General features: G+C 33.2%; 2 protein-coding genes across 2 annotated transcripts; both read left to right on the forward strand.

Moving 5' to 3' along the window:
- Window positions 1-9729: 9729 nt before the first annotated feature.
- On the forward strand, window positions 9730-20967 carry LOC124537573 (calphotin-like). Its single transcript, XM_047114446.1, has 10 exons — window positions 9730-9931; window positions 10036-10170; window positions 10375-10573; window positions 16569-16804; window positions 16910-17044; window positions 17252-17448; window positions 18602-18660; window positions 19957-20192; window positions 20297-20431; window positions 20709-20967. The coding sequence occupies exons 1-10, from the start codon at window positions 9746-9748 to the stop codon at window positions 20886-20888; spliced, it is 1698 nt and encodes a 565-aa protein (XP_046970402.1). The 5' UTR covers window positions 9730-9745; the 3' UTR covers window positions 20889-20967.
- A 4053-nt stretch (window positions 20968-25020) lies between these two features.
- On the forward strand, window positions 25021-26214 carry LOC124537399. Its single transcript, XM_047114232.1, has 3 exons — window positions 25021-25250; window positions 25629-25760; window positions 26103-26214. The coding sequence occupies exons 1-3, from the start codon at window positions 25065-25067 to the stop codon at window positions 26193-26195; spliced, it is 411 nt and encodes a 136-aa protein (XP_046970188.1). The 5' UTR covers window positions 25021-25064; the 3' UTR covers window positions 26196-26214.
- The last annotated feature ends 1089 nt before the right edge of the window (window positions 26215-27303 follow it).

Genomic DNA, 27303 nt, shown 5'->3' on the forward strand with positions numbered 1-27303 from the left:
ACAATCAAAATAAAATGATCAGAAAGGACGCTGGTGGAAATTCGTAGTCGAACATGAACGAAATCGTACTAATGGTCACTCTTTAAAATTCCCTCAAAATTAACTAAAAATAACAACCAATGAAAAAAGCTTACTTAATACAAATTTAATATAAAATTTAGGAACAGAAATATTTCAATAGCTAAGTTATAAATAAGACATTTTGTAATGTAGCTTAAATAAAGTGTTAATAATCGAATCCGAGAAACTCTCTATAAAAGAGCACAGCACACACAGCATGTTCTACAGTGTATAATGCAGAATTCTATCCTTACTATGCTCACGAAGAAGGAAGGAAAGGAAATTTATTATTTATAAATTTGAGCTTAACGCGTATTCAGGAGTCGCGTCTTATTTGGAAAATAACTCTGAACCATTAGATCATTTGATCAAAATGGGGTTACTAAATATCATAATGGCATGTTCATTGGAGTGAAAAAGTGTACAAAAATATCCTCATGTGAAATCCTCCTCAATAGTCCAAATAGTCACCCCTTATCACCTCCTAACGGATATACGTCAAATTACCAATAACCCTGTATGTTTTATTGAGAATATTCATACGTTATTATTAAAAAACAGATAGTCGGCGCTCTTTACGAATAGTCGCGGACTACGAAAGCAGCCGAACTCCTGGAAGACTACTTTGGTGCATCCTATCCCAAAAAAGAGCAACCGCCCAGACCCGTCCAATCATAGGCCAATAGCCATCACCTCCTTGTTTCGATTCCATCGGGGTCGTTCAGCCAGTGATCTTCTAGATTACCTTAGTCATAGATGGGCGGAAGCAGTTGAGAGCAAGTAGGAGGCATTGGCGGCCAGTCTGGACATAGTGAAGGCCTTCGATAGCGTATGGCACAAAGCGCTTCTTTCGAAGCTCCCTTCCTACGGGCTTACCGGCAAATTATGCAATTGGATCACCAGCTTTTTGGCAGATCGGAACTTTAAAGTCATTATATGGAGCATGCTCTGATTTAAAATTCGTTAATGCCTGTGTTGCACAGTTGCTGAGTTCTATCACCCACTCTGTTTCTTTTGCATATCAGTGACTTGTTGTAAATCTGTAACATTCACTGCTATGCATATGACAGTACTGTAGACACCTTATACACCGGCAGGGCTAATATTTCTCGGGAAAACTTCGGAGAAAACTGGAACAAACTTGTGTCTGAAATCGAGTCTTCATTAAACAAAGTCTCTAACTGGGGCCGGCTAAACTTAGACCATATATAATTGCTATTTTGCTATTAAAATATCTGATGGGGAAGTACTCTCCCTTAGTAGTCTCTAAGGCTCACTTAGTAATTTCGGACACCGTGGCTAAAATTAGTCCGCTCCAACCCCATAAAGAGGCAAGTTTGCGCGTTAGCTGCTAAAAAATTTCCATTTCTCGTACCTCCACGATTTCAGAAGATTCCAATAGCCGCCACAGCTAGTATTGTAATACTTGACGTGGATATTTCGAGCCTCGTTCAGTTCCGCGGTCAATTGAACGCAAAGCCAAATTGGCATCAAAAAAGCTCGGTGTGCTCAGCAAGCCATGACAGTATTTCACGCCGGCCCATCGCCTAATACACCGCCTACAAGACGCAAATTGAACCCCACATGGAATATTGTTCATAACTCTGGGCGGGTGCTCCCCAATACCAGCTTCTTCCATTTGTCCGTATCTAACGCAGAGCGGCTCGAATTATTGACGATCAAGCCCTTTTTGACCTGCTTGATTCTTTAGCTTTGCGTAGAGATGATAGATCACTCTGAATCTTCTACTTTCGAATATTTCGCGGAAAATGTTCGGACGCATTGTTTGGATTAATCCCGGCTGCGGAATTTCACCTTCGGACAACTCGTCAAAATTCTAAGTTTCAAACGCACCACCTTAATGTTCGAAAAACCACAAGATCATGATTTTTAAGACATTTCTACCTTGCACAACCACTCTGTTGCACCAGCGTTCGCCGACGTTTTTTCCGAACCGATACGACTTCGGAACCTTAAAAAAAAGAGCGTACTCCTTCTTTAAAGGCCGGTAACGCACCTGCAAGCCCCACAGATGTCCATGGGCGATGGTAATCACTTTCCATCAGGTGAGCCTCATGCTCGTTTGCCCCCTATAACATAAAATAAGCCATCGGTTGTCTTTTAAAATATAAATGTGTATAAATTATGTCTAATTTTAATATATCTACTTATGCTTATTTTAAAAAAAAACCTGTTGTTTTTTTTCTTAGAGCACGAACCTCCCCCGAAATGAAATCCTGGCTACGGCCCTGGTAAAACGATAATATTATTTTGGCCATCCCGAACTACTGATATTACATATGTCTTTATTTATAACACAGCACTATTCCATTGAACTGCTTTTACCTTCTTTAATTTTACTTCTTAATTTCTGATAATAGCTTCAACGACGTTCGTTTTTTTTGAACTTCGATCATAAATATAGACTGTGAAAATTGTCAACCAATGATATCGCTTAAATTCGGCGTCAAATGTGTGGAATACCTTACTTATGTTAGAACTAGCGCGCACTGGTAACTTTTGTCACGGTGACTGTTTACATTACGACGTGACATTTGTGTCTGCATCTGTACATATTCACGGATATGACAAGAGTGACGAAACAGTCACCGTGACAAAAGTTACCAGTGCGCGCTAGTTCTAAACGTTAGCTTTTTCTACATTCGAATAATAAATCATTAATCAATGTTTAAGTAATCATCCGCTGATCACCGATTAAAGTAAGACCGTTAAAGTTTGTTTTAATAAACATCAATAGCTAATCTTAGTCCGTTGTATGTTGTATTTGTAGAAGATATAAGATAAAATAATGCAATCAATGTAATTTTTTCGAGTAAACTTTACAATAAAGTGTTTTTGAAATTTTAATATTTAAACAATATCACAGTTAGGTTGGAAAACAGGCCTTAGCGAGAAGAAACAGCACGAAATTAGCATAAGTGTTATTTTCAAATAAACATATTTGTCAATGCTATTATTCACAATTATTGTTCAATCAGTCCTATGATTTTACTATCGGATTCCATAGACAATTCAGGCATTGTTCCTAAAATATATTTTTTAATGAATAATAAAATTTATTGATTAATTTAGTCCTAATTTTTTTTTGTTTGTTATATTTGGTAAATTCATTATATTTTGCAGAAACTTAATATACATATACTCGTCTGCGTATGAAAAACGTTCTCTGCGCCGTATGGAAGCAGAAAGCAGCTGTTACGTGTTCATTATTATTTGTTGTATTCATACTATATAATTGTATCTTTATATTATATTATACTATCTTTGTATATTCTTCGGTATAAACATTATCTTATCATAAATATATTGTGAAGCAGACGCTCATATACCTATTTCATTATTTTTTTTCTTGTAATGATGACATTACATTTCTCTTTTTTGCAAAATAAATACAATTCCAATATCTGCAGCATTCTTCCATAACAATATATGACATAGAAGAAAACAATAGCATTTTGTGACTTTTCCCACGAATTATAAATGTGTGATTCCTACAGGAATCGATCAGTTGACTATGTAATAACCTGTTTAAGTATGTAATCGTTATTGATATTTTAATTAATACTGGCAAAATAGAGATTGATTTGTAATTGTTTGGGTTATTTTTATCAGTGGACTTAAACAATGGAAATACTTTTCTTAGTTTGGATTTTGGAAAAACAACAGATTCTATATATTTATTAAAGGTGATAGCAAAATTTATAATTACCTTGTTATTAAGTATAACTGATCACGAAAATCGTTGTTCTCTTAAAAATTTATGATTAAAAGTTTTTAATACTTCGTAGGCAGTTATATTCCCAAAGGAAAATTCTACCACATTCCTAGGAACGTAACGCTTAAGTAAGCTTAAGGCGTCATTGGGTGACGCATTAAGTTCTTCATTGGTATTGACGGGAATATTAGAAAAATATGTTTCGAATTGGTTAGCTACAATAAGTCTACACTTAGGATATTCTGTTTTTATATTAAGGGATACTTGCCCTGCATCAATATATTCTGCCAGTTCCCGAACCAATACTCCAAGTATTCATCTTATTTTTAGATTTTATCAAATCTGATTTATATCTGTTACAAATAAGCAGCGATCAAGGTGTTCGATGAAATTGTTTGATTAAACTCAAACTCAATTTGATTTGTTATTCTATGTAGTATCTAGATTCCGTACCTACCTGTTTTACCTTTTATTCTAAATAACTAGTTTCCTTTTAGGAATATGTCAAATCATTAAAAATTTGTGAAATATTCTATGAATTAATCGTAGTGTCTTTGCTTAGGTTGGACTTGAATTAAAATTTGTTTTATTACTTATTCAACAGTGTAGGTACTCTTGTACATTCTTTATAACTTCTACTATTTGTAACCAATTTAAAAAAATAACTAAAATACCCAGGGCCGTCTTTAACTTATTGGAGGTCCTGGGCGTTATAAGATAATGGGGCCCCTATGACTTTAACAGAACACTATCTTGTTAGAATAGATAAAGTAGATAAACAAGGTAATATATTTATTTTTATTAGCAATCATATATTTATACTATACTCATTTATTTGATCTGAGGCCTCTATCGATCTTGGGGCCCGCGGCACTTGCCCAATGTTTAAGTGGGGTCTGAAAATACCATCCCTATAAAATATCAGATAAACCGTAAAATTTTAATTTAGCAATGAATTAATCAACATTAACACAATCAAATGCTTTACTGTAGTCTAATAAGATCAAATTTGTTTATCCCAAGAATATCTGGCATAGATATAGATACTTTCTAATCTAGAAAAGTTCCAATCGACAATTATTATTTTTATTAACTAATTAGATATTATATTCCCAGTCGTTCACTGAACAATACTTTGTTTTTAATTTTTAATTTATTTAAAGGTTTTTCAAAATTTCAAATACTACTAGCATTTGTGTTTTTGTCATAGCTAAAGGAACTTGGCTCAAAGATAAACGTTGAATTAAATAATGATTCTATCCATTCATTCGATGCGATTATCGTCGCGTATCTACAAGATTATTTATGAACGATTTATCCATTTATTGATATAAGATTATTGCCACTGTAAGTGGTATTAAAAATTAATAGTTTGCAATAAGCTTCCTATTTTGTAGCTGTGTGAGTTGTCTTATAGAATGAGAGCGTCGATTATACTTACTAATGGTAGCGAAATATTCCCGATTCTATTCCTCGCATAGATAAACCTAAAAACAACAACAATCTGTAAATTTCCCACAGCTGGGCTAAGGCCTCTTCTCCCTTTGTGGACAAGGTTTGGAACATATTTCACCACACTGTTCCAATGCGAGTTATACAATTTTTATATATTATATAATATTAAAAAACCTAAGCTAAATTGTAATTCTGTATGACAGTTACGATTAATTCTCAATTATATCCCAGTCTAACTTCAACCAAACAAAACCGAATCTTTTTGTTAGAATATGAAACAGGAAACGACAACGATTACGTTTTGTTCTCCAGTTCTTTTTATCTATGTATATCGAGATAAATTGCGTGATATGGAGGTACCTTTGTTATTATGTCTTTTATTTTAAGCTGTAGTAGTGTTGTTGAGTTGCGCTTCGTTTTAAATGACTCATAAATTACATTATGCTTAAGTATATATCTATAGTATAACTGAAGCACTTTTTTGTAAGTATATTATTTAATTTAAAACATTAAATTGAATTTATTTTTGGGTCCATTTGAAATTATTTAACGGTAGCCTTATTTGCATATAGATTTTAATTTCAAACTATGATAGTCTGTCGTGTCCAAACCCGCACAGGTTTCAGAAGATGTTGCCTTGCTGGTTTAGCAACCTTGGTTCAATCATTAATAGACAGTATCAGGATACAGGAATTTTTTTTACTTATATTATCAGCAACTTCCATTAGGCATTTAGGATAAAGATTCAATAAATTATTTACAAATATAGATAAGAATGTTTTAAACATATGACGGAAATTTATGTAATACCCTAAGATAAGGTATACGATATATTATGTAATGCTCTTATTACTATACGATTTAAGATAGTACACCTACCTCACGTATAATATTTATTTAGAAAAGAAAAAGATAGGCATAATATTTTAGCAGGGGTTACAATATTGTGAGGACAGTTGAGAGAATAAGATAACACTCGTACTAATAACTGCACATGTTCAAAGAAGATCAGAGTCATGTAATTATTTTTATTTAACATTCCATTAAGTGGAGCAGTGAGGTAGAATAAACTCCAAACCATTTACCTACTTTGAACATTTCAAATTTCTAGCTATTCACATGTATAATGACATTTTTAAATTATTCTTTTATTCTGAATTATACAAGTAAAGTTACAGCCTGTAAATTTCCCACTGCTAGGCTAAGGACTTCTCTTACATTAAGGAGAGGGTTTGGAACATATTCCGCCACGCTGTTCCAATACGGGTTCGTGGAATGCAAATGTGGCACAATTTCGATGAAATTAGACACATGCAGGTTTTCTCACGATGTTTTCCTTCACCGCCGAGCACGAGATGAATTACACACAAACACAAATTAAGCACACATATATACAGTGGTGCTTGCCTGGGCTTAACCCCGAAATCATCGGTTAAGACTGCATGCGTTCAACCACTGGGCCTTCTCAGCTCAGCTGGATTACACGCTCTTAATATTACCAGTAATATTTAAGATTTCCCGCAAAACATCGCGTTTATTCAAATGATATTTTAGAACCTTCGTACCATTTTTCGTCTCTAAAATGTATTATTTGTTAAATTTTAACAATTGAGTAAATTGCAATCAAGAATCTTCTTTAACTTTCTGCACATACGACTACGGCTAGAGCTCTTCAAAATGAGACCATAACCTATTTTTTATACTAAAAAGAAAGGGACAATAATCGGCTAATGCTATTATTATATAAGATTGTATATTGGGGACGATTCATCGAAGAAGTAGCCTTTGTCCTATTTTATTTCACACCACGCTAAGGGGACATTGTCATCGTCTCGTTATAATGGTACGAAAATCACATTAATTTTGACATAGTATTGGCTGAAGAATACGAGCAAAGTAGATCAAGTTGTGAAATAAAGCTGCTTCCAGGTTAGACGGTATTAGATTTCAGATTTAATTTAGTTCAGATGTCATCGTGTATACATAAAATACGAAGTTTTATTGTTTAGCATTATATTTAATTTAAGGCGATTAATGTTAGAAAGGATTATAATGCAGTTCCTAATTAACGTAATTTACTTCTACTGATTACATCTCGGACCATTGCCAAAATTTGTTTAGTCAAATTATTAAGATGTGCAAATAGTATGACTCCTAAGCGATTAAACCAAGCTGTGTTTTTATAGCTACTGCTATTAAAAAGTGCAAATATACATCATACTTTTAGTTTTAGCAAGACATTTAACAATTTTGCACCAACCCGCATTGGAACAGCGTGGTGGAATATGTTCCAATCTCTCTCCTTAATGGAAGAGGAGGCCTTATCTCAGCAGTGGGAAATTTACAGGCTGTAACTTTACTTTACTTTACTTTAAGACATTTAAAAGTAATGAAAACCACCGGGTGATCAAAATAATTATTTTAGATGAAGTTTTTATAGCTTTTTCCACACCGATAGCCGAGAAGTAATGTGGAAGGCGGCTATCATGGTATTGGTAATGCGGAGGAATGAGGAACATATTGTGAGGAAGGCCTTAAGCATGGATGTGGATGGATATAGAGGTAGAGGACGACCATAGAAACGATGGATGGATTGAGTGAAAGACGATTTGATATGGTTAGAAAGAATGTTACTTGTGAGATGACGTCCGACAGAGGTATGGAAGGAGAAGACATCCTGCGCCAAACCCCAAATAAAATTGCGATAAGGGCAGGAAGATGATGAAAGTTTTTCTAGGTTTCCATTGTTTCTTCGTTTTTACTAGAAATACTCCAGAGTGATCATGTAGCACTGAAAACTTATATGATAAATACCATTATTGTAGCAGAATTATTCCTATAAATAATAATGCTATTCTTTAAAGTGTGAGAAATATTGATAAGGATAAAAGAAATGTGAGGCATGTGCGTGGAATTAATACTTGTTGACTTCCAGGCAGGATAAATAACACACATATGTGATGGTAATCAACTAACATGACTATATTTTTTAAATGTTGAAAAAGAGTAACTACTTTTTCAACATTTCTTGTCTCTTGTGTCACAGTTTCTTGCCGGTTCTCTCGGAATCTACTTTCCGAACTGGTAGTTGTTTCACTTAATATAGTTGTCAAGTGACGATTCAAAGATGCTTGTAAAAGCCTACTTGAATAAAATATATTTTGATTTTGAAAGTAAAATAGAGGCTTTATTTTGATAAATCAGTTTTCAAAAGAAGTTTGTATTACAATTTCCTTTTTTGTTTTAGAAAACAATTCTAACATAAATCAAAAATAAATTTTCAAGAAAGTATAATATTATATTACGAGTAAATAGTTTTTCATTTAATTTCAAGTAAGATGCCAAGTAGTCCAATATTCTGGGAATTTTAATTCATAATTAAATACTCATAGAAATCGACTTCAAAAATGATTTATAATTTCGAACATGATCGTGAATTCCATTGCGAGTATATATGTACTTAATGAAAACAAAATGCGATATATCTTTTTCAATAGACGTGAAACTATTTAAATGCCATATATTTATTAGATTTGGAAAATACCCTAGATTAATATATTGATGGATGCATGGATAGCTTTTATCTCAAATATATACAACTTTCATTATCATATTGTAAAGATAGATTAAATATGTTGTATTACAGGCAATATAGGAGGTATAGGCCTAAATCATAATCAATTAATATGATAAGAAAGATTTTATGTCAACTTAGATATTTACTCAAAAAATAAATAAAAAGTGGCATATTGAAGTCGAGATAAAAACATATTAGGAAGGTGAATACTCAATTTTGATTTTAATAAAGAAAAATATTAGTGCGAAAATATCTTTGTTTGAGTCTATATGTTGCCGAGCCATGTACATAATTTGTTGAAATTTGGTATGAAGTAATCTTGCAGTCTATGGAAGGGCTTAGACTACTTTAGTATGCCAATAGCTGACGATCAATCCACTACCAATTCCCAATAATTTCAAAGTCTAGCAAAAAAAGGCGTGATTCGATACATCTCATTCTATTGATTGACATTTGTGTTGGTCGATTAACGGAATGACCAATGCGTGTTACAATCCAAGTCACGCCTATACGATTATACTTCTATCTTTATGATAATTTATATAAGAATTTGATTAGAAAATTATCTCTATCGAGAGTAATATAATTCGTTTACAATCATTATCATTTGCGTATAAATACTCCGTTTTTTGAAATGTTACCATACTTGTGATTTGGTAAGTAACAGAAAAAGACATTTTCTTACGAATATTAAGATATTATACAGATATGATTTTTCTGTTCTGTTCTGATTAGATTGGAATATAAATAATTATATATAATATATTTGAAAGTTTTGCCTTTCTAAGTATTTTTCTTTTGACCTGTGTTAGTTACAGGTACAATAATTTGCGTTTAAAAAATTCGTGTATATTATATTCATTTTCAAACATTATTATATAATCGTATTTTGCTATTCCAGAAAAAATACTGCAAAGATGAAATTTTTCGCTATTTTCGCCGCCGTCGTTGCTGTTGCTCTGGCTCGCCCAGGCACAAGCACCTGGACTCTGGAGGAGCTCTCTAATGCTCTCCAGAACCCCAACGTCGACCCCGCATTCGTGCCCATCTTGGAACATGCCTTAAATGAGATCATGACTGCTCTTTACAACGGAGAGCAAGTAGTAAGTAAAATATACGCAAATTCTAGTAAAATAGCAAAAAGTATTTTTATTTTACAATATTTTAAATCCAAACAAGTCCTAATTAATTAAATTGTTGTTTTCAGGAAAGCGTCTTCGTGCCCCTGCCCGCTGATATCGCCGTCGTTCCTAGCCCTGTTGTCCCCGCCCCCGTTGTCCCCAGCCCCGCTGCTTCAGGCCCTCTTGTGCAGATCGTCGTCAACGTCAAAAGCCAGCAACAGGTTGGTAAAAAGTATTGATCTAAAATCATTTTGTCTTTATTAACTTAATTGTCACATGTTTTGGCTGTGGTATTCCAGAATTCTTGAATATGATTATTGGAAAAAAGAGATATTCTGCTGGAGTGAATCGCGACTTTTATTTGCAAGGCACTTCATGTTTAGGGTGTACAAAAGTTGAAATTAATGGTTGTTTTTGTAAATTAGGTCGCTGAAGTCCCCGCCGTCGTTCCCACACCAGTGTTGGTTGAAGAGGCTGCCGAGGAAGCTATTGAGGAACCCGTTGTTATTGTTCCCGAACCAATCATCGTCAACCCCATCGACGTCATCGCCGTAAACCCAGTCGACACGTGGGGCCCCGTCGGGCCCATGCCTGTCATCGACAGCGGAGATGTCGGACCTTTGTAAATAAAATGTATATAATTGTTGGCTAATGCGTACATAATAAGTGTAATAAACGATTTGAAGACAATATTATGCTGAACATTATATTATTACTTTACCTTACCAAAAATATACAAGGAATATACATAAATAAGTAACGTAATGAGTATTCGTACCATTAAAATTATATTGTTGGTGTCAATATTAAAACAATAATAAGTACATCCCTGCTTATAAGCTGTCCCACTGTCTGGGACCAGCCATCTTGTCGATATAAAGAGTTGGGCCATAGTCTAGACTAAAGCTATCTGGTTTCAAGAGTTTGAAGGAATAAAAAATCAGATAACTCTATATTTTATTAAAATATGTTTCGTTTGTGAAATTTAATTAGGAATAAGTTAACTATAATGAATTGACTGGATAGTTATAAATAAATAGATAATTTAAATAGGACAATGCTAGTAACGGTTTTGATGACCGTACAAAAGTAATGAATTTAAAATTTATAATTTTAATCTACAGCGTTGTTATATGAATAAGCTTTTATTATTCTGTGATTCTAATGTCATATAAATCTATTTACTTCTGAGGGCACACCTCTCCACGCTAAATTACTATCGGCGTGCATTAGTGTGAGTGCCGCTCGTACTTACACGACATTTTGATGACGTATGCGTGATAGGACTACGGTAAGATTAAAGGCAACAAAAAACTACAAATTAGATTATGACGTAAATGTGTTGATTATCCCAATAATGCAGCCAAGCAAATCTTATTTTTTTCTTTTATTCAATCCGAACAATTCCTCGGAACATTCCCCATGAAAAATTCGGTAGAAGACGCAGAATGATCCAACGTCTCTACGCATAGCCAAAGGATCAACCAGATCGGAGAGCGCTTGATCGTCGACCTGAAATACTGTCTCGCCTTGCTGAGCACGTCGAGCTTTTTTGAAGCCAATTTGGCTTTGCCTTCCAATTGACCGCGGAACTGAACGAGGCTTGAAACATCAATGCCACGTATTCCGATACTATCTGTAGCGGCTGTCAGGATGTACTCAAATTGTGGAGATACGACAAATGGTGTTTTCGAGTGGTTAACGCGCAAAACTTGTGTCTTTTTGGGGTTGAAATGGACTATATTTAGCCGGCCCCAGTTCGAGACTTCGTTTAACGAAGACTCGATTTCAGACACAAATTTCTTCCGGTTTTCTTCGACGTTTTCCCTAAAAATATTAGCGCGGCCGGTGTATAAGGTATCAATGGTACTGTCGTCTGCAGTGAATGTTCCCGGCTTGCAACAAATCATTGATATGCAGAAGAAACAGAGAAGAAACAGGACGCAGCAAAACGAACATCGAAATCTTAAGCGAACATATTGTAGAAATATAATGTTTTTCTTTGTTTGGTAAATAAATATTATAAATTTTAACTATCATATTATGCACAGCTTAAACCAGTTAGTATGCGAGTGTGCTATTTTGCGCAAAGTTTTTTTATGTTGCGGTAATGAACGTTACGAAGGATTTTGAAAATTAATTTCCTAATGGGAGAAAGTTTGTATGAAATGTTTGTTTGTATGGGCTTGATTGTTCTTGATTTTTCCTATTAGAAGTTTGAAAATCGATGTTCGGGGGAAACGAAAGGTTACCCCGAGAAGGATTTATAGTCTTTACGGATTCGGTAACTTGACGTTATAAATTTAACCTTAAGTCTCGTGTACGTATAACGATTATCACTGAAAATATCAAAGTGACTGATACAAATGATTGGTACTATGAATATACGTTATATTGTTATAAATGTATTGTGACGCAACAGTGAGTATACCATCTTTGGTAAAGACATCCCAGAGGGAGTCACGATCATAAATAGACCGGACTGCTCTCTTTCGTAAAATAGAAAACAGATACATTATATGTTTTTAGGACGGTCACGAGTTTAAACAACGATATTCTTCCAGATTCATTTATTAGCACTATTTTCACATTCATTTTATCCACTAATTCGTGTTTTACAATATATCCCGTATTTTATATCTAAATTTAGCCTCTTATTCTCATTATTTCCAAATTAAAAATATAAATATCACCAAATATTGCCGCCGCATTCGATTTCTTGACATTCTCTTTCTTATCGGCCAGTATCAGACAATCGACCTGAATCGATTGAAAAATTAAAATATTACATAACAACATTTTCAACCGACTTCCAAAAGGAGGAGGTATCCATGTAAAAACGACATAAGTCTTAAATTTGCATTATGTATATGCGCGACAAATAGGTGAATAACTGAAAATCACGTTAACCAATTTTGATAATTCTTTTTTTATTATAAAATATATACTTCAAGGGTAATTTGGTGAAAGTTTGGTAAGGTTCTGAGCACAGGATCCATGACAAAGTAACGGAACGGAAGGGAACGGAACAATTCTGAGGAGCACGTTAGCGATACTCGGTCGAATCTTTTATTTATAGGTTATTTGGATATTTGAGTCACCTTCCGTAATGTGGTTATGTTTATGTAATTATCATAGTCGAATATCATAATCAACTAGCTACCCACCCCGGCTTCGCACGGGTGCAATACTGATACTAAATATACTACAGAATTTGTTTATATACGACATCACATCGCAAACTTCTAAAATTATCAGTGTTTCTTTACTATATTGTTCATGTATTATATACACAAACCTTCCCCTTGAATCACACTATCTTTTAAAAAAAACCGCATCAAAATCCGTTGCGTAGATTTAAAGATATAGGGACAGAGAAAGCGACTTTGTTTTATACTATGTAGTGATGGAACTCCTATACGGCTCGCAGTTAGGGTGCGATATGGGGCAGAATTTCTTACTATCTTTAATCAAATTTTGTGTATGTGATGTGATGTCATATGATGTACGAAATATAGTTGGTCTTTTTCAAAGGTTTTTGTTGAGTTCGATTACAGCTCTTTCGAGGGATCCTTGTAGTTTACGCCGCGTGACGTATTAAATCAGCATTTTCGAAAGTCTATTTTTGCTTTATTCGCAAGTTTCCTTTGAAATTGTCCTCGAAGTAGTTTCTGACTCATATAAACGGAACGCTTAATCTATCCATATTAAAAAAAATTAGTTAGTCAACATCAGCTTCACTTAAAATCAAAAAATAAATAAAAATTTTAACAAAAAGAAAAACCGACTTCAAACAAAACACTATTTTAAAACAAATGAATATGCATGAAAAAGTAATAAAAATAATTGCGTATTCAACATATTTTTTAGATTCTTCCTGATTTAAATGAAATGAAAAATATTAGACTACTTAAAAGTCGATTAACGATTATATCATGTAGTTATAGTTATTGATATATTTGGAGCCGGTGTCAGCCACGGTGCCCTTGCCCCAACAATCAAAAGAAAGAAGCGATACGAGCCCCTTGATTGATCCAGTATATTATTGTGTAAAAGGTAATTTGTAAAAAACATATTTGTTAAAGTATTCTCGTATTGTTTTTTTGATAGATATACTGTAGGGTTTTATTGGCTGACACCGACTCCAAATATAACAATAATTATAACTACATGATATAATCGTTAATCGACTTTTAAGTAGTCTAATATTTTTCATTTCATTTAACTTAGGAAGACTCTAAAAAATATGTTGAATACGCAATTATTTTTATTACTTTTTCGTGCATATTCATTTGTTTTAAAATAGTGTTTTGTTTGAAGTCGGTTTTTCTTTTTGTTAAAATTTTATTTATTTTTTGATTTTAAGTGAAGCTGATGTTGACTAACTAATTTTTTTTAATATGGATAGATTAAGCGTTCCGTTTATATGAGTCAGAAACTACTTCGAGGACAATTTCAAAGGAAACTTGCGAATAAAGCAAAAATAGACTTTCGAAAATGCGGATTTAATACGTCACGCGGCGTAAACTACAAGGATATATATATACATACACAAAATTTGATTAAAGATAGTAAGAAATTCTGCCCCATATCGCACCCTAACTGCGAGCCGTATAGGAGTTCCATCACTACATAGTATAAAACAAAGTCGCTTTCTCTGTCCCTATATCTTTAAATCTACGCAACGGATTTTGATGCGGTTTTTTTTAAAGATAGTGTGATTCAAGGGGAAGGTTTGTGTATATAGTACATGAACAATATAGTAAAGAAACACTGATAATTTTCAACCGACTTCCAAAAGGAGGAGGTTATCAATTAGTCTGTATTTTTTTTTTTTTTTTTTTTTTTTTTTTATGTTTGTTACCTCATAACTTTTCACTGGGTGGACCGATTTTGATAATTTTTTTTTTGTTTGAAAGGTAGTGCTTCCCGTGGGGTCCCATTTTTTTTATTTTTTTTTCCGATGATGGTATCCATGTGAAAACGACATAAGTCTTAAATTTGCCTTATGTATATGCGCGACAAATAGGTGATTTTTGCTTTATTCGCAAGTTTCCTTTGAAATTGTCCTCGAAGTAGTTTCTGACTCATATAAACGGAACGCTTAATCTATCCATATTAAAAAAAATTAGTTAGTCAACATCAGCTTCACTTAAAATCAAAAAATAAATAAAAATTTTAACAAAAAGAAAAACCGACTTCAAACAAAGCACTATTTTAAAACAAATGAATATGCACGAAAAAGTAATAAAAATAATTGCGTATTCAACATATTTTTTAGAGTCTTCCTAAGTTAAATGAAATGAAAAATATTAGACTACTTAAAAGTCGATTAACGATTATATCATGTAGTTATAGTTATTGGTATATTTGGAGCCGGTGTCAGCCACAGTGCTCTTGCCCCAACAATCAAAAGAAAGAAGCGATACGAGCCCCTTGATTGATACAGTATATTATTGTGTAAAAGGTAAGTTGTAAAAAACATATTTGTTAAAGTATTCTCATATTGTTTTTTGATAGATATACGTAGGGTTATGTAGGGTTTTATTGGCTGACAATGACAATTTTTATTTTCTGAATGATACTATGAAAACAACCAAAATTTACTAGACGAATGTTATCAATATTAGTTAGCTGTCTTACTTTTCTCAGGGGTTATGCTGAGCACTTTTTCATAATATATTGTTATTTGCTTTCTAACGTTTAGTGCGGTAATAACTATACATTCCGTTTTTTGAGTAATTATAAAACTAAATTATTTATTGTGACCCAATCGTATTTCTGTGTTTACATTGTAGTAGTTATTTTTTCTGTCGACCTTAAAAATCAGTGAATTGTCGTTAGCAAATAACACTATATCACGAAAACCTACAATATGTGGAAAGGAAGATCATTTATTTATTATACCATATATTTGTATCAGAAATAGAAAAAAGAACTCAAAATTGATCCTTGTAGAACATATATTTCTAGACTTTATTCCATTGACGAAATATTGTTGGACTTTTTGACTTAAATATAAAGCAAAATGATCAAAATCAAGAGACCCTTAATACCGAAGTGTTTAAGCTTATATAAAAGCGTTTCATGTTCTCCACATTCAAACGCTTTAGACAAATCGCAGATGACTCCAATAGCATTCTGAGATTTTTCCCATGCAAAGTAAATATGTTTGGGAGGTGCTGTTTCTGTATCTATCGTCGAGCGACCTCACGTAAAACCGAATTGCTTGATATGAAAAATAGTATTTGTACCGTAAGTTATTCTATCTTTATTATAATTTACGAATGGATTTGATTAGATAATAATCTGTATCGAGAGTAACATAAATTATATTTTATCATTATAATTGAATTTGTATAAATAAGCGTTTGTTTGAAATATATTGTCAATTGTGAATTGGTAAGTAATGTGACCAGACACATAATTACTGATATTTACATCCAAATATTTAAAGACGAGACATTTGTCTATCGAGTACATTTATCCAATATAATTGCAACAAAGTTTTACTTGTGGATCTATAATGATTGTGGATAACTTAGAAATAGTCATTATTTGAACAAAAAGTTTAATATGACGTGCTCATGTCTAGCTGAACGGACTTGTTTATAATTAGTTTTAACCGGTAATTTGTATTTTGCTATTTCAGTAAAAAACACAGCCAAGATGAAATTTTTCGCTATTTTCGCCGCCGTCGTTGCTGTTGCTCTGGCTCGCCCAGGCACAAGCACCTGGACTCTGCAGGAAATCTCTGATGCTCTCCAGAACCCCAACGTCGACCCCGCATTCGTGCCCATCTTGGAACATGCCTTAAATGAGATCATGACTGCTCTTTACAACGGAGAACAATTAGTAAGTAAAATATACGTATATTCAAGTAAAATAGCAAAAAAGTATTTTTACTTTACAATATTTTAAATCCAAACAAGTCCTAATTAATTGAATTCTTGTTTTCAGGAAAGCGTCTTCGTGCCCCTGCCCGCTGATATCGCCGTCGTTCCTAGCCCTGTTGTCCCCGCCCCCGTTGTCCCCAGCCCCGCTGCTTCAGGCCCTCTTGTGCAGATCGTCGTCAACGTCAAAAGCCAGCAACAGGTTGGTAAAAATTATTGATCTAGAATCATTTTGTCTTTATTAACTTAACTGTCACATGTTTTGGCTGTGATTTTCAAGAATTCTTGAACATGATTATTGGAAAAAAGAGATATTCTGCTGGAGTGAATCGCGACTTTTATTTGCAAGGCACTTCATGTTTAGGTTGTACAAAAGTTGAAATTAATGGTTGTTTTTTTTGTAAATTAGGTCGCTGAGGCCCCCGCTGTCGTTCCCACACCAGTGTTGGTTGAAGAGGCTGCCGTGGAAGCTATTGAGGAACCCGTTGTTATTGTTCCCGAACCAATCATCGTCAACCCCATCGACGTCATCGCCGTAAACCCAGTCGACACGTGGGGCCCCGTCGGTCCCATGCCTGTCATCGACAGCGGAGATGTTGGACCTCTGTAAATAAAATGTATATAATTGTTGGCTAATGTGTATGTAATAAGTGTAATAAATGACTTGAAGACAATATTATGTTAATAATTATATTATTACCATACCGGAAACGTTAACACAAAATGATAGAATGAATAATACATAAATAAATAATCTAATCAACTTTCGTGTCATTAAAACGATGTTGTTGGGGTCAATATTTAAATAATCATAATTACAGCCCTGCTCTTAAGCTACCACTTCTGGGACAAGCTATTTAGTCGGTATAAGAAGAGTTAGGCCATAGTCGAATGAATATAAAAATCTGATATTATTTTATTCTATTAAAATATGTTTTGTTTGTGGAAATTTATTCGGAAATAAGTTAACTACAATGAACGAATTGGATATTTACAGGCTCATATAGGTAATTTAAATGGAACAATGCTAGTAACTGTTTTGATGACCGTACAAAATAACGAATTTAAATATTTAAAATTTTTATACGAACAAATTATTAATACAAATCTACAGCGTTATTATATGAAAAAGTTTTTATTGTTCTGCGATTCTAATATCATATAGATCTATTCACTCCTGAGGGCACGCCTCTCCATGCTGAATTACTATCGTTGTGCATTAGTGTGAGTGTCGCTCGTGCTTACGCGACATTTTGATGACGTATGCGTGATAGGACTACGGTAAAATTAAAGGCAACAAAAAAACTACAAATTAGAATATGACGTAAATGTTGAGCGGCAGGCAACGGCAAGGCTTCGCAAGTTGATTTATAATAGTGTATTTTATCTGGTAAAAAAATTCCGATACAATGATTATCCCCATAAATCAACCCAAGCAAATCTTAAGAAAATATATTGCAGAGATTAGATGTTATTCTTTGTTTGATAAATTTATATAATAAATTTTAATTGTCATATAAAGCATAGCTTTAACAAGTTAGTATACGAGGGTGATATTTTGCACAAGATTTTTATGGTTCTTTGATGAACGTTACGAAGGATTTTGCAATTTAATTTCCTCAAGGCAAAAAGTTTATGTAAAAGTTAGCAGTTTAAGGGTTTTTTTAAATAAATCATTCAAGATTGTGAAATTTTGCATGAATGTAAAAGACAAAGAAAGTTAATGTTTCACTATAAAAATTTGTTAATCGATGAACAGGAGAAACGATATCTTACCCCAAGAAGGATTTATTGACCTTACGGATTCGGAAACTCGGCGTTATAAACTTAACCTTATGCCTTGTGTACGTACAATGAATATCACTGATTATAACAAAGTGATCAATGTAACAAGAATATACGTAATATTGTTATAAGTGTATTTTGACGCAACAATCAGTATTCCATCTTTGTTAAAGACATCTCGGAGAGCATGTATTGATGCAAGATTACGTAGTAGACCGGACGTCTTTTGTAAAATAAAAACAGATTAAATATATGTAGCGTAACCCCCAAAGTAATTTTACTAAATGATACTATGAACACAACCAAAATATACTAAACGATCGGTATCAATCGATAAAAAAAACGATCGGTATCAAAGTTAGCTGTATAACAATTCTCACTGCTTATGCTGTGGAGCTTCCAGTTAGGGACGGTAAATGAGGACCCCACTGAAGCTTGGAACGCAATGTCATTCCTAAAAACATCGTAGCATCAGTTACATTAAGACCACTCTTTAGTAATATATCATAATTTGCTTTCTAACGTTTCGTAGAGTCAGTTTTTTTTGGCGAACCTATAAATCAGTGAATTATTGTTAGCAAACATCACTATCACAAAAATCTATAATATATTTAAAGGAAAATAATTTATTTATATCAGAAATAGCAAAGAATCCAAAATTGATACTTGTAGGAGATCAATTTCTAGCATAGAGCTAGAAGACTTCATCCCATTAATGAAATATTATTGGACTCTTTAATAGATCAAGAGACCCATAATATCATAGCGTTTGAGCTTATATAGAAGCGTTTCGTGCTCTACACATTCAAATGCTTTGGACAAATCACAGAATACTCAATAGCATTCTGTGATTTTCCCCATGCAACGTATAAACATATTTAATGTATGGGCGGTGCTGTTTCAGTATCTGTTGTCGAGTGACTTCTCTTAAAAACAAATTGCTTGATATGAAAAATTTTATTTGTACCGTAAGTAATTCTATCTTTATTATAATTTACGAATGGATTTGCTTATATAATAATCTGTATCGAGAGTAACATAAATTACATTTTATCATTATAATTCCATTTGTATAAATATAGCGTTTTTCGACATGTACTGTTAATTGTGAATTGGTAAGTAATGTGTCCTGACATGCTAAATGTCGTTATTTATATTCAAATATTTAAAGACGAGACACTAGTCTATTGAGTACATATATTCAATATAATTGCTACAAAGTTTTGTTTGTGAATCTATGGTGATAACTTCGAAATAATTATTATTCGAACAAAGCTTTATTTGACGTGTTTGTATATTAGTGCGGATTAGTTCTAAGTTTAAAATAAGTTTTAATTGGTATTTTTTATTTTTCTATTTCAGTAAAAAACACAGCCAAGATGAAATTTTTCGCTATTTTCGCCGCCGTCGTTGCCGTTGCTCTGGCTCGCCCAGGCACAAGCACCTGGACTCTGGAGGAGCTCTCTAATGCTCTCCAGAACCCCAACGTCGACCCCGCACTCGTGCCCATCTTGGAACATGCTTTGAATGAGATCATGACTGCTCTTTACAACGGAGAACAAGTAGTAAGTAAAATATACGTATATTCAAGTAAAATAGCAAAAAGTATTTTTACTTTACAATATTTTAAATCCAAACAAGTCCTAATTAATTGAATTCTTGTTTTCAGGAAAGCGTCTTCGTGCCCCTGCCCGCTGATATCGCCGTCGTTCCTAGCCCTGTTGTCCCCGCCCCCGTTGTCCCCAGCCCCGCTGCTTCAGGCCCTCTTGTGCAGATCGTCGTCAACGTCAAAAGCCAGCAACAGGTTGGTAAAAAGTATTGGTCGTGTAACATGTAGAGAAATCAGTGACAGTTTTCTTAATAAGTCTTTATTAACTTAATTGTCACATGTTTCGATTTATTTTACATTTATTAGAAAAATTATAACGCTAATTGCGATTTCAAAGAATTCTCGAACATAATTATTGCAAAATTCGAAAAAGTTCTGATGAAATTAATCGCGACTTTTATTTGCAAATGGAGTACTACGACACGTGTTTAGGGTGCATAAAAGTTGTACTTAATGTTTATTTGTAAATTAGGTCGCTGAGGCCCCCGCTGTCGATCCCACACCAGTGTTGGTTGAAGAGGCTGCCGAAGAAGCTATTGAGGAACCCGTTGATGTTGTTCCTGAACCAATCATAGTCAACCCCGTCGACGTCATCGCTGTCAACCCTATTGATATCGGAGCTCCCGCTAAACCTTGTGTTATGGAACATTGAATACGAAGATGTAACTTGAACGACCTTTGTAACTTTAAAAAGATTATTGGTTAAACTTTAATACACAATATGAAACAATATGGTGTAGTAGTAGATTCTTACCCATTTAGTAAGAAAGGAACCACTCCTTACTTATCACAAGATTCAAATAACCCTTTAGTAATAAAAAGAATATAATTATTTAACTATTATTATTAAATACAAATTCATATTCAGGAACATATTTAATATTTATTTACATATTTTAAGTGTATATAATATAATAAAGACAATTTAAACAGTAAATTAAAATAAAAAAAAATAGGGACAATTTTAATTGGCTTTACTTCAAAGATTAAAAATGGAAAAATATGGAGGTTTTAAAAGAAAATACTTATATCATTTTACGACGTAAATTCTGTGTTATTTTTATAAACCAACTCAGCTCGTTGAACACCAATATCTTCAATGACTTTGTGGAGGAAATGTGCTTGTGTGTTAAGTTTCCGGTATATTTTTATTATTCTCGTGTAAATATTGTATGATAAACAAATCATACATGACATATGAGGTTTTCTTTCAGTGGTAACAAAATTATAACTTATTAAAAGATGCAAACAATCTCTGTTGTTGGGCACCATTACTCCAATATACCAACGTGGTTCCAATATAAATTTTGAAAAGAGAACGGCCAAAGAAAATAATCTTCAACTTTTTAAAACCTTTGATAGCTTTACTTACCCTGATCTGATCTGATCCTGACCACAACAACAAAAACAACAACAATAACAAAACAGCCTATAAATTTCCCACAGCTGGGCTAAGGCTTCCTCTCCCTTTTGAGGAGAAGGTTTGGATATTAACGGTTAAGGTTTGGACATATTCTACCACGTTGTTCCAATGCGGATTGGTGAAAAACACATGTGGCAGAATTTCTATGAAATTAGACACATGCAGGTTTCCTCACGATTATGTTTTCCTTCACTGCCGAGCACAAGATTAATTATGAACATAAATTATGCAAGTGAATATTCAGTGGTGCTTGCCTGGCTTGTAACCCGCAATCATCGTTTAAGATGCACTCGTTCTAACCATAAGGACATCTCGCCTCCTGATCTCGCCTTATCCTTACAATGTTAAGGTCTTAAACTACGAAAAAATTAATAACATTAAATGCTTAAGTATATACAAATATGAACTAAAATTAGTTACTGTATAAATCTTGACCGCGTGGAATGGTGGCAAGATTGCTAGCAGCATTTCCCCGTTGAATCGCAATTCCGATCATCTGGGCAAAAAACGAACCCAGCCCTCCTGTCACCAGTGGAGGCAATGAGGCGAGGTGTTATACTTTTGACGAAGCTTTTTGCACCACTACTCCAAGGGTCAAGCGTTTCGATAGCAAATGGAACAAAAAAGTAATATATACGAATAAAAGTAATATATATAAAAGTATAATACACGAATATTTAGTTCTTTTTTTTTGCTTCAGCTTTTTCTGTTGTGAACATTGTTTCCCGGATATGAAAAATTTAAGTCAAATTTAAAACCTCACAATGTATCTTTCTATCTTAGGATAGATCCCATATTAGTATGGGAACAGTTTCATATGAATAAGAAAGTGAAGCTTATTTCACTGATATCTGCACAAATATATTATCATTGCGTACCCACTACTACGAATTTAAGTTTCACCGCCCCTTTCCTGCCTAAATGACTTACTAAAATGATATTATAAACTTCATACCTTACAACACACAATCATAAAATTTTATATCTCGCATTTATTCTTGTTATAAAAATTGCTTTTTTATTTACTTAGGATCAAGTGTACTGACATTTATGGAAGTAACTTTAGAACTTTTGTTAGCAAAACTGTTTTACTTTATTGCGATTGGCGTTCGAGATAACTTCAAATGTTTTTAGGCGAATGAAAGACTTTTATATAATCTCGTAAATTTATCTTTTTCATTAGCAGAAGGTTTTTCTTCAACTTCAATTTATTAATGAGGTATACGTATAAATACGACACAACTCAGATGTAGCATCGGCAAAATTCGAATCACATCTGAATTAAGTACCCCATCACAAATTATCAATATTTATTTCTCATGTGAATATGATCTTTACACCAACGTAATAACTTGTAATATCATATGACCTAATATATTCGTCAACTTGACGCGTCGATTTACATGCACTTGCTGTCTCGGGTTGAACTGACGCGAGAATCTATAGCGACGAATAGCGTCGAATGGCGCAATAAGGAGCTATTTCTATTGGTCGTGTAACTCGGCAGTAATCGATTTATTTTTCATTTAATTGCATTTTCCGATACTACATCTAATTTGTGTCGTACTATACATATATAAATAATATTCAGGCAGTTATCAACTTACGTCGTTTCCATTTACGTCGTTTTAAATTATGTCCAACAATGTTTTGACAATATCTCTCAAACATACGTCAATTGTTTCGATATCCGACATAGGAAAGTCATCTGAAAGTTCTTCATCATTACATAGTATAAAACAAAGTCGCTTATCGCTGTCTGTCCCTTTGTATGCTTAGATTTTTAAAATTACGCAACGGATTTTGATGCGGTTTTTTTTATAGGTAGAATGATTCTAGAGGAAGGTTTTTTGTATATAATACATGGACTATATGGTTAAGAAACACTGATAATTTTAGCAATTTCTAATGTGATGTCGTTAATAAATATATCAGTATCAGCATTGCATCCGTGCGGAGCCAGGGCGGGTGGTTAGTCTAGAGATAAATCAAATATCGATGAGATGACAGCTGACGTTGTTCATTTGACTAACCGTTTGTCTGACATTGCACACACTGCTGATGATATTGATGTTCTGTTATGCTCACATTTGCTAGAACTGACTGATGAAGATCTTACTGATTGAGAGGCAGAAGTACAAGAGAAAGCAAGTCACAAGATATAGCTTCTCCATTCTTATAACTATGAATAAGAACTTACACTAAAAAAACTTTGCAAATTTAGAGAATGTCATGAAAATTGTTGATGAAAATGATCCTAATTTTGAAAGAAGATTTAATGTTAATAAAAAAAATTGCATAATTTTATTTTATCAGTACTTCTGAGACCTGTATGATAGCAAGAAGAAAGGAGCGAAGTAATCTAGAATTGATAACTTTTTTAAGCCAAATTTTAATTTACTATCTCTCATTACATGTTTTGATTATTAAAGTATTATCATTATTTTTTACACACATATACCAAAAATAACTATCAATTACATAAGTAAATATATATATATATATATATATATATTTTAAGAACTCACTTTTAATACTAAGTATGTGGGCCACATTTTATATGGGCAGCTTTTTTTAAAATTTTAAGTGAGTGAAACCTAAAGCTCGAGCTTTACATGTAAACATATGATAGCTACGTCTGTCTCTATTTACGTCTTTTCCATTTACGTCGCGTATTTCAAGAACCTAACATTCCGTAAGTACTAGGACTGCCTCTACTTAAAACAAGTTATGTTGAAATAAAATTAAGTAGAAGTATTTTTTTAACGTGTAACAAATGTCACAATATTTTCCTAATGTAAAATAGTTATTACAAGCGTTACAAAATTAAATTAAACGAACAAACATTCTCCATAACGTGTTCTGTCTCGTTATATTGTTTACTTGCTGTCCATGTTTATAAAAATACTAATTGTTTTTAATCAATTTATTGCGATGCGTAAATTTATCATGCAAAAGTATTAAATACACATTGATAGATAAAATTTAACTTATCATTACGAAAACGTACCTATATATAGTTAAATGAGTTTTGAATTCATTTAATACTTGCAAGACAGGAAGTAAGTTACAGTTCCTTACCTTATGATGAATATAAGAACATTTATTAGTGGTACTTTTTACTGCTGTTTTTTTCCAATTCTATTGTTACTCTAGTATTTTTCCAACATTTTCTCTGATTTATTTCAAATGTTATAAGTCAAAATTCAAAAACCCTTATTCAAAATAGAAGTGTTTACACTTTCTTATTGACTGTCGAAAATCTACCACCGGTTCGGAATATAATACCTCAGACCTGAGAAGAACCGGCGAAAGGAACTCAGCGGGATCTATTGTTTTTTCTTTTTTTAAGTGCAATGCATATAGCATTAAAATAGGTATTATTTCACAGAAAAACAATACAGGATGAAATTCTTTACTTTATTTGCCGCCATCGTGGCTGTTGCCGTCGCCCGTCCAGGAACAAGCACCTGGACTCTGCAGGAGCTCTCTGATGCGCTCCAGAACCCCAACGTCAACCCGGAAGTCGTGCCCATCTTGGAACACGCTCTAAATCAATTAATGACTGCACTTTACGACGGACACGATTTTGTATGTATATAAGATTTTATTCTTTTTACTAGGATGACACGGTTAATAAAACAAAATTGTGTTTCTCTGTAAAAGACATTTAATGTTGCTATTAACAATGTCATTGTACTAAATTACAAAATTCTTTACTTTTAGCTAACAAAATTTAGTTGTCATGGTGCGTTCGATGACAGTTCATACGTGGAATTCAAATTAAAGAAAATACTTTTTCTTTACATGTATAATTCAAGTTAATTTTATAAATAAAACAAAACATTACATTTTACATATAAATAACTCATATCATTGGTCATGTTCAAATTTAATTTAAATAGAATGATAACGTAGGTACAAAGGACTTTTATTTATTGAAGTTTTATGAGTGTATCGTATTTGCAGGAAAGCATCCACGTTCCCCTGCCAGCTGACATTCCTGTCATAGCCGAGCCTGTCATTCCTTCCCCCGTCGACACTCCAGCTGTATCAAGCCCTCTAGTGCAGCTCATCATCAACGTGAAGAGTCCACAGCAGGTAAAGACAATTTAAATTTATTCCTAGATATCACAACTACTTTGTGTCAAAAAATGTCATTCGCATGACTATGTCGCAATGTTTTCTCGAAAGCATGAAAAAGGCACAGAGTATTTGAACGAACAACGCAAATCTTTGTCTTGTTTGTTTGTTTTGATGTGTGAAAAAAAATGCACAAATGGATTTCAGTATTTGCTATTAGGCGATGTGAGGAATGGTTGGTATTTATCGCCTGCAGATATGGATAAAGTTGATTGCATGATCACCGACGACCAGTGGGGGCATTATCAATTTATCAATCCATCAACGTATTATAAAATGACTTATATATATTCTGTTAAGGTGGCTGATGTCGGCACCGCTCCCCCGGCTGTCGTTCCCGGACCAGACTTCAACCCTATCGACGTCATCGCCGTCAACCCCATCGAAGCTTAATGATTACCAATTAATAACATACAAATGATTACCAATTAATAACAGCTCATTTACATGTGATATAAATATTAAATTCTTTATATAATAAATTATATGTTTTATTAAAAAAACTTTGACTAATTTCATTTTATAAAGTTACCAAATTACTTTTAGTATCTATATAGTTATCAAAATAATGCCTATATCATGGACTTCTTTAATTATAAAATGGTTTAAGTATGTGTTTATCTGGCTAACCTAAATTGTAATAAAACTGCCTTATTACAAAATATTTCCTGTTTACACACACACACACACACACATATTTTTATAATTATGAGATTCACTAAAGTTAATGTAAACTCTTAATAAAATGTAGTTTAGTAGGCGTTGCTTTTACCACCTTTATTTGAAAAAAAAAATTTTGAAGAGAAATTCTGTTGGATCCAATGTCCGTGTGTAGTTTGATGATATGTTAAACTGAAGTAAATACTTTTTTCTTATGTTTATTGGTACACAAACAGAATACAATCTGAACTCACACTAAAAATCACAGACTTACACAAATTTTAGCTCGATTGCATTCCTAATAAATATAAGTATGTGTTCACGGCATGTAACAATTATATTAACATTTTCATGCTCTTTCACATAACAATAAAAAATTAAGAAACTACAGTAAATATACAAATTATAACAAGTTTAAACCATGTAACACCAATCAATCAAGTAAGCCACCGAGAAAAAAATAAAAATAAAAAAGAGGTATATCAAGTTATCATAATATTGAGATGGTATTGTAAAGGAATTTAATCTATAATTTTATTATTAGCATGAAGATGGAAAAAAACCGTTGACCTAACTCAAAGTCACATCGATTTGAGATGCAAAGGATGATTTTGACGATAATGCGCTGTTGACATTACGATAAAAACGTTATCTGTTTGAATTTTACATAAATCCGCTGTGAAAATACACGCACATTTTTATCCTGTCATTATTGATCTATCTGAGTAATTAATAATGTACACACCTATTTATCTTTTTCTGACATCAGCATTTTGACATTGGAAAGAAGAAGACAGCGTATATATTTTAAACTGATATTTTTATTTTTGTTAAGGGATTA

This window comes from Vanessa cardui, chromosome 18 (genome assembly GCF_905220365.1).
Source record: "Vanessa cardui chromosome 18, ilVanCard2.1, whole genome shotgun sequence".
Lineage (NCBI taxonomy): Eukaryota > Metazoa > Arthropoda > Insecta > Lepidoptera > Nymphalidae > Vanessa > Vanessa cardui.

Bases quoted from the DNA above. Each gene is read 5' to 3' on its own strand.
- LOC124537399 (XM_047114232.1), top strand. From the start codon at position 25,065: ATGAAATTCTTTACTTTATTTGCCGCCATCGTGGCTGTTGCCGTCGCC. The intron at 25,251-25,628 runs GTATGTATATAA...TCGTATTTGCAG, and splicing joins TTTACGACGGACACGATTTT to GAAAGCATCCACGTTCCCCT. The intron at 25,761-26,102 runs GTAAAGACAATT...TATTCTGTTAAG, and splicing joins ACGTGAAGAGTCCACAGCAG to GTGGCTGATGTCGGCACCGC.
- LOC124537573 (XM_047114446.1), top strand. From the start codon at position 9,746: ATGAAATTTTTCGCTATTTTCGCCGCCGTCGTTGCTGTTGCTCTGGCT. The intron at 16,805-16,909 runs GTAAGTAAAATA...TCTTGTTTTCAG, and splicing joins TTTACAACGGAGAACAATTA to GAAAGCGTCTTCGTGCCCCT. The intron at 20,432-20,708 runs GTTGGTAAAAAG...TTTGTAAATTAG, and splicing joins ACGTCAAAAGCCAGCAACAG to GTCGCTGAGGCCCCCGCTGT.